This window comes from Apium graveolens, chromosome 8 (genome assembly GCF_009905375.1).
Source record: "Apium graveolens cultivar Ventura chromosome 8, ASM990537v1, whole genome shotgun sequence".
NCBI lineage: Eukaryota > Viridiplantae > Streptophyta > Magnoliopsida > Apiales > Apiaceae > Apium > Apium graveolens.
The window spans coordinates 266818590-266826111 of NC_133654.1; the positions used below are offsets into that span (position 1 = coordinate 266818590).

Sequence of the window (7522 nt, forward strand, 5' to 3'; positions counted from 1 at the left end):
AATGTTCTATCATTATATAAACTTTTCAATAATAGTATAATAATGTAAACTTTTTATTTTTATAATTTTTTAAATTCCTAATTACATTATATTTAGGATAGTGTTGAAGTTGGTGTTTGAATACTATTAGGACAATATACTCATTTTCTATTTATAATTATATTAGTAATATACTTAAATATAATCTTAATTGTATATTTTCCATTATAGGTTAGAGATTGTTTTGGTCATAGAAGACCAAAATTTTGGATAAAAAAAAGGTCTTGTACGCAAGCTTGACAACGTTTCGTGTCATGTTTCGTGTCATGTACACAAGTTTCGTATATTTTCGTATTTTCGTGTGTCAAATCTTAAATTCGAACTCGACCCAGACTTATATTCATGTACTAATTTGGTGACACTAACCCGAATCTAATATATTAGTGTTTACCCATTTTAGTACACTAAAGTACACGGATTATATACGAAAATAAATTAATTATTAAAAAATGTAATAAATAATTAATTGGTAAAGTGCTCACTTATATAGTTAAGGAACAATAAAATATATTTTAATATTTATAAATAGATATATGTTATTTAGAAAGTATATATATGTATATTACTATATAATTTTAAAAAATTTAACTATTTACTTATTCCGTGTAATTTCGTTCCGTGTATCTATATCGCAAATTCAAACCCGACACTAATTATATTTGTATCCTGCCAAAATTTTAAATCTAAACAATAATTATTAGTGTTGTGTCACGGGGTTATGCAAAATTATACAGAATTTAGGGTGCCAAGGCCCACAATCGACCCAACCGCCTCTGTGTATATCATGCCTTGTTAATTGTTTGTGTTATGTAAACAAAATTGAAAATCAAATCTGTGACATGTCTGAGGTGTCTGGGATGGATGAGGATGAGGTGTTTCGGACGGTGGAACGCCGGTTACAGTTACTCCAGGACAGCAATCCACGCTCTCTCTTTGATTTACCTGAGGTAATTAATACCCTACCTAGGGTTTCTTAACCTTGTTTTGTTTGTGATAACGATTGTAATGTTTTGTGTATAATGATTATTGTTTACGTTTTGCATATTCGATTTCCTAATGGATTAATGATTCCTTTGATTCATAACAATTATTTTCATGTCAATTGATTTCATGTTTACTTAGAGTTGTATTTTTTGTAAATTCAGGGGCTTATGGATTTTACATATCAAACATTGGTGAGCATGGTCAAGGGAAAAAGTGTCGAGGATATCAGGACAAAGTTTATTATCAAGCAAGACTATGACTGGAATTCTTTTGAGAAAGCATCTAAAAGGTAATATATTATTAATAAATTTGAAATGATAAGAACTAGGAGCAACTTAATTCTAATGTATTAATGCCATCGATCAGCATAGAAAATATGACTTTATAGACAAAGAATGTCTTAAATGTAACCTTGAAGCTCAGTAGAACTTTTGTCAAACAGCAGTATTTTTCCTCACCTGCCAAGTCCATATAAGTTTAAATGGTTGAAGCATATTCAGAGGTTCTTAAGCTTTCATTAAGAACCAATTTATATGTTGGCAAAGGTAAGTCATTTAAATCGTACATCAACTTAACAATTTTTATTGTTTTGCTTCAGAGCTCGATCTTCCTTATGTAGCATAATGAGACAGCGCGAAAGAGAAATGCTCATAAAGCCATCGAAATTTGTCTATGTGCAGCGTTCTCGTCTTGTCACTGAAGCGCTAAGCTCTGCCTATAACAGGAGATGGGTATGTACACACGAATGACATATGTGTATATATATATATATATATAGGCTTTTTCTTACATGAGAACCTACACTAAAATGATATATGACCCTATATTATATGTTTGCCGTTGTGTATTTTTGTTTGTGTTGTAAGTGAGTTGGTATTTTATAGCGTGTTCATTTTACAATGTACTACAAGTCTCCTGCTTTGTTATAAGTCTCTCTTAATGTGATGATACTATTGATTCATATCCGTAAATGTTGTTATGTGGCTGCAAATTAAGTCAAATACTTTTTTATGTATTGATGGTTTACTGGTGACAGTTTTCTGTAGGCAAATTCCCTTTAATAGTTCAACCTTTTGGTAATTGTTTAACTGAGTTCATCTGTTCTATAGACTCTCTTACATGTTTGTTGATACTAAATTTCAGACGTTCTCTGTCGATTTCTGTATTTTCAAGCTCGTTAATTATAAGAGCGATGATGACCTGCTCATGGCTACCAGAGCATTAGCAGCTTACGCTGCAGGTAAAAGTTTTTAGTGTTTTTATTCTTTTTAGTAGCTAATTAGTTCAACTAAAATATTATATACTGAGATATTATGACAAACAGACCAGGTATTAGCAGATCGTCTGAAACATGATCATGTGGTGCTCCTTTTTAAAATTTTGAAGGAGAAGATATCCCGGCAAGATATCCAGGTAAAATGTGCTCATGTGTTGTGTACATTCTGAATGTTACTAGGAATCTTTACTATTTGAGTGTCACGTTTTTGAAACAATTTTGCACTTGTATCGCAGAGTGCAGTTCTTGGAGTCCTCTCACGTGTAAACTTTACTGCACACGAGAAAGCAATGGAAGCAGATAGAATTCGACTACTTGTCAGTGTTATTTTTACTAATGAGGAGGTTTTTGGTACTCATGCCTATCGAATGACGCATCTGGTATTATTACTATTGCAGAAATTAGAAGAAAATATTCTGCTTTTCTATTTAATCAGAGTTACAAGGTCCCATATATGTAGTGGAAAATAGGGAAGTGCCTATTCTAGCATATCTAGTTAGATCCCATAATTATAGAGATCTCTATAACTAAATGATATTTACAGCTAATACACAAAAAGCGACTAATGTACATAATCTGATTTACAACTGATTCTCATTAATCTCTCCAATAATTACTAAATTAGATACTCAGTTTCACTATATCAGTCAATTAAAGCATGTGTAGTTGGTTAACTGGTGATGCAATTCAAATGTGCAGGCTGTGTTCACATTGACGAATATAGCTAAGGCTCTGCCCAAGTTTGTAGTAGAAATACTAAAGACCGATGTTTTGGAACGTGTGCAAAGGGTTATTGTGGTGCATTGTACAGATGCAATGGTGGATAACATAGCCATGTTTTTGGTAGCTGTTTGTCGCACAGATCTTTCTTGTCTTAAAAAGGTTATTTAATCGGATTTTATTAATCTTTTTGAGTGATTTTTTTAGTGATTTTCTTTTGTAGAGCCATTTGAAAAAATCCTTTGCACTCATAGAAAACTGCAATTTATTAGCAGGTAGATTTAGCTCGTATCGCATTGCAATTACTTGAAGCAAATGCATATAGTGGACACTATATAGAACAAGCATGCAATGCACTCCAGTATCTTACTTATGGAATGGAGCTGCAAATTGAAGAATTAGCATTGAAGAAGCTTATTGAAAAGCTTATTGAGATCATCCAGTAAGCGGTTGGATTTATTCCTATATTTTTCCATTTTTACTTGCAATTTTTACTTAGAACTTGTTATTGTTGCTGGTGTTTCAGCAAACCTCCCCATGGTGGTTGTCTATTTCCCGGTTATGCACTTGGAGTATTAGGGAATATTGCGATTTGGGGAAGTTCTGACCAAATTGAGGTACGATCATGCAAAGAACTTTTTATGTACTACGATTACAAATTATAAGTTACGTGTGTGTATGCAAACCATGTTTATGTGTTGTCAATTATGACTTAAAGTTTTCTTTTTAGTTTTATGTGATCCGGATGAAGCCCTTAGGTTCGTTTATTTTACTGGTAAATTATAGTTTTTTTCCTTTTTAGTTCTGTGTGCTCGTGGGCCAAAGCCCTTTCATTCTTGTATTTTACTCTTAAAATTAGGAGTTCTCTTTTGAGTTTTGCTTGACTCTGGAAAAAAGTCTTGTCTTCTTTTATTTTGTATGTTGTTCGCTAACATTGATTAAATTGTTTAAATCTGATTTAGGTGTAGTTCTTAAATTCTAAAATAGTATACAATATTAATCACTCGTTGGATCCAAATATATCACAGATTAATCACTCATTGTATAAATGACTCAACTTGGTCACAAATTTTAAAACCTGTATCAACAAAATCATTTTGGAACAAGTAAATTGCTACAAACTTTTAACTTTTCAATGACAAAATTCTGGTTAAATATCAAATTGGTCATTGAAGTGAATGTCATGTATCACTTCTTTCACTGATGTTAACGGAGTATCATTTTGATCACTAAAGTCGTGTAAGTATAAAAAAGATAACTCCAAAAATGCGATGAGGAAGTAAATATTATCTTTTGTTAAGTTCTACACATTTTTCTTTAACGCTACTATAACCAAATGAAAAATTATGAACTCTAGTATAATAGATAATATATCTAGATTTTAAAACTTTTATTTACTATTTATTTTTAATTAAGTAAGATAAAATAACTATAAAATTTAAAAAGAATAGTTTATAATTCTTTTTAAATTTAGATATATTATCTAAAATACTAGAATTCATAACTTTTCAGTTGGTAATAGTAGCGTTGAAGAAAAATGCGTAGAACATAACAAACGATAATATTTACTTTCTCATCGCATTTTTGGAGTTATCCATTTGATATTTACATGACTTTAGTGATTAAAATGATACCCCGTTAAGATCAGTGAAAGAAGTGAAAGAAGTGATACATGGTCTTCACTTCAGTGACTATTTTGATATTTAACCCGACTAAATTCATACAAATTTTCCGATATGCAAATAAATTGAGTCATTTTTGCAATGAGTGACTCACTTGAAGTATTTGGATAGAAGGAGTGATGAGTTTGATACTCATCCCAGTTCCGAATCATAGTACCATTTTATTACTGGCTTTTGACAATGGTGAGTATCCTTGTATTTACGATTTTGTATATACGATACATTTCTGTTACTCAAATGTCAATGAACTGTTAAAGTGTGCTTAAATGACCTATCCACAGCTTTTAATCTAATGTTAACCTCTTGTTTTAAAACCCAATGATATGCCTAAGACCCACATTCACAAACATAACTACCCACTTCAAATTAAACAACCATCCAAAAGTAAAAAGAAGAATGTATCATGCACCTGCATTTGGATATGAATATTTTGAAAGATGAAATATCCTTTTTATCACTGGTTAGTTTGTGAATTGTGTTAATCTCATGGTACATTCTTCTTGATGGGTTTTTGCATTGTTGTGTCTAATAAACTATTCATTTTTTCAGATTTTGACTTCAAATTCCAAGTTTCTGGAAAGCCTGGAGATCATGATGGCAGGTTCTAAGAAGATTCAGAAAGAAGTTTGCCAGATAATTTCAAACATAGCTGCAAGAATGGATGGGTTAATAGAAGTTAGTATTGTATATTGTCAATGACCAGGAAGTTATATCTTTTGTTTATTAATGTACATTTGGGTTGTTAAAGCAATCTAATGCTACTGAAAATTAATAGGAAATGCACAAGGCCGGATTGATAGAAGCTCTCTGCAAATTGCTTGAAAAGGACGAGGCTCTTGAAAAGGACGAGATTGATGTAAAGATAGAAGCCGCATGGGCTATATGTAATGGCCTCTATGGTTATCGATTTCCCCCTATTGCGCTCCACTCCATCCCCCACAGTGAAAATCGTTATGGAGAGAGATAGAGAGAATGGCAACCAACCTTGACCATATGGAGGGTTGTAACCTTGGAGCCTTCTATGGCTACACTTGAACTTGTATGAAGTTATACTTTTGTTTATTAGACATACCTGATTGCTGCACCTGTTAATTCATTTCAAAAGACAACACCTGAAACTCTTGTGAAGATGCTATAGTTTGTAACCTCCGAACATAGCATTGTCTTTATGTCATTTTTTTCCAAAGTACAAATGGTTCTGGAGTGCCAACAATCAAAATTAACTCTTCTTCATCGCATATCTTAGCACTTAACACAGAAACATGGTCGGTACTGCCGCAGTTGTCCGTAGATCTAGTATTTAATAGACCCGGCAATGCGATGTAATCTGGTGTCGTGTATGTGTCGTGTACTCAAGAGAGTAAACACAAAACCTACCCATTTAGGATTCGTATATTTCATGTTGGTGTACCTTCGTTTCATGTTATTGTCGTGATTCATGTAAAATTGAATATTAATGTAATTAAATAAGAGAAATGAGAGGTCCTAAAATTTTGTCCCAAAATAAGTATCAAATGACAAGTTGTAAAATTTGATTGGTAGTAATTTTTATAAAATGATGGGTCTATCGTGCATTAATATGTGTATAAATCAAAATTAGTCGTGTGTTATTTTGGGAGTTATTTGAAACCATTTTTGGTACCCCAACATTACTCATTAAATAAATAAATAAATGTAAATACTGATTTTTTAAAGTAATATATATATATATATATATAATCATACGAAATATTTACATTTAAATTATTTATACTTACAACATTACAAAATCATGCATTTTTTTAAAGCGTTCATTGTAATTATTTATATTTATATTTACCTCTCTAGTGCAGAGTCAACATATGTTCTGAAATTAAGTAGTACAAAAAATATTGTAAACCGTATTATAATTTGAATCATATTCTACAAATATCACTATTTTAATGAAAATCTTGTATTCTATAGAACATGATTAGTTTGTTGAGTATTAATCTTCACGTTATAGAACACATACATGTTCAACTTGTTTAACATTAATAATACAACATCGTAATACACGTTCATATCCCTGAATTTATTATTTTTGTTTTTAAATTAATAAAAAAAGTTAAAGATGAACCATTAGATTTGATTGTAATATTAAGTTAGAATTCTGGACTCGATGACTCTAAAAAGGGAAAAAAGACTCTCTATAATAACCATATCAAATTCAACAATTTAAAATTTAAAACTTTCACAAATATCTGAATACAAATATATCTTTAATTAAATTATGCAATAAATAATCTATATTTTTTATGAAAAACATCAAATGTCATATCATTTTCAAATAACATATTAATGAAAAATCTAATTTTTACTACTTAGTTGTGTAATTTAATATATTTTTTGAAAATTTGAAAAAGGTAGGACTTTGGGATCAACTTTTTATAAATTCACCATCGTTAAATAATTTTATAAACATAATTTTTTTTAAGTAAAATGTTAAAAAATAAAAACACCAGCAAGGGTTGACTCAGTTGGTTAAAGAGAGGATAACTATCATCTTGGTCACAGGTTCAAATCCCACGGAAGGAGAATTTATGATTACGCGTCCCGAGCCAGAGCATGTCGCTTAAATGCGATTTATCTTGGTTTACGTGGTTTGCATGCTATTGCGTGAGCTCGTAGACACAGTGTGCAGCCGCTACGATAAAAAAATCGAAATTATATGTTTTAATTTTAAAGGATCTTGTGACAACTTATGTCAAATTCCGAAAATATGTAAATACTGGGTCAAGTCCTAAAAACAATAATGTACAACCGGTTGGTTAGTAATTTTGAAACATATTATTATGATATT

The 7522-nt window shown here is 31.0% G+C and overlaps 1 protein-coding gene across 2 annotated transcripts; it reads left to right on the forward strand.

Annotated features, from left to right (window-relative positions):
- Positions 1-761: 761 nt before the first annotated feature.
- LOC141678724 (uncharacterized) lies at positions 762-5934 on the forward strand. 2 transcript variants are annotated; one of them, XM_074485089.1, is made up of 11 exons: positions 762-986; positions 1185-1312; positions 1622-1754; positions 2167-2263; positions 2348-2436; positions 2536-2679; positions 2999-3181; positions 3292-3461; positions 3546-3636; positions 5251-5376; positions 5477-5934. In XM_074485089.1, the coding sequence occupies exons 1-11, from the start codon at positions 879-881 to the stop codon at positions 5666-5668; spliced, it is 1461 nt and encodes a 486-aa protein (XP_074341190.1). In that variant the 5' UTR covers positions 762-878; the 3' UTR covers positions 5669-5934. The 2 variants fall into 2 exon arrangements, with proteins under 2 accessions (XP_074341190.1, XP_074341191.1); XM_074485090.1 differs by having other exon boundaries at positions 763-986; positions 3295-3461.
- The last annotated feature ends 1588 nt before the right edge of the window (positions 5935-7522 follow it).

What these genes read in the sequence shown, in the direction of transcription:
- LOC141678724 (XM_074485089.1), top strand. Translation starts at nt 879, where the DNA reads ATGTCTGAGGTGTCTGGGATGGATGAGGATGAGGTGTTTCGGACGGTG. An exon ending in ATTAGCAGCTTACGCTGCAG is followed by an intron (nt 2,264 to 2,347) that starts GTAAAAGTTTTT and finishes TATGACAAACAG; the next exon opens with ACCAGGTATTAGCAGATCGT. An exon ending in ATCTTTCTTGTCTTAAAAAG is followed by an intron (nt 3,182 to 3,291) that starts GTTATTTAATCG and finishes GCAATTTATTAG; the next exon opens with CAGGTAGATTTAGCTCGTAT.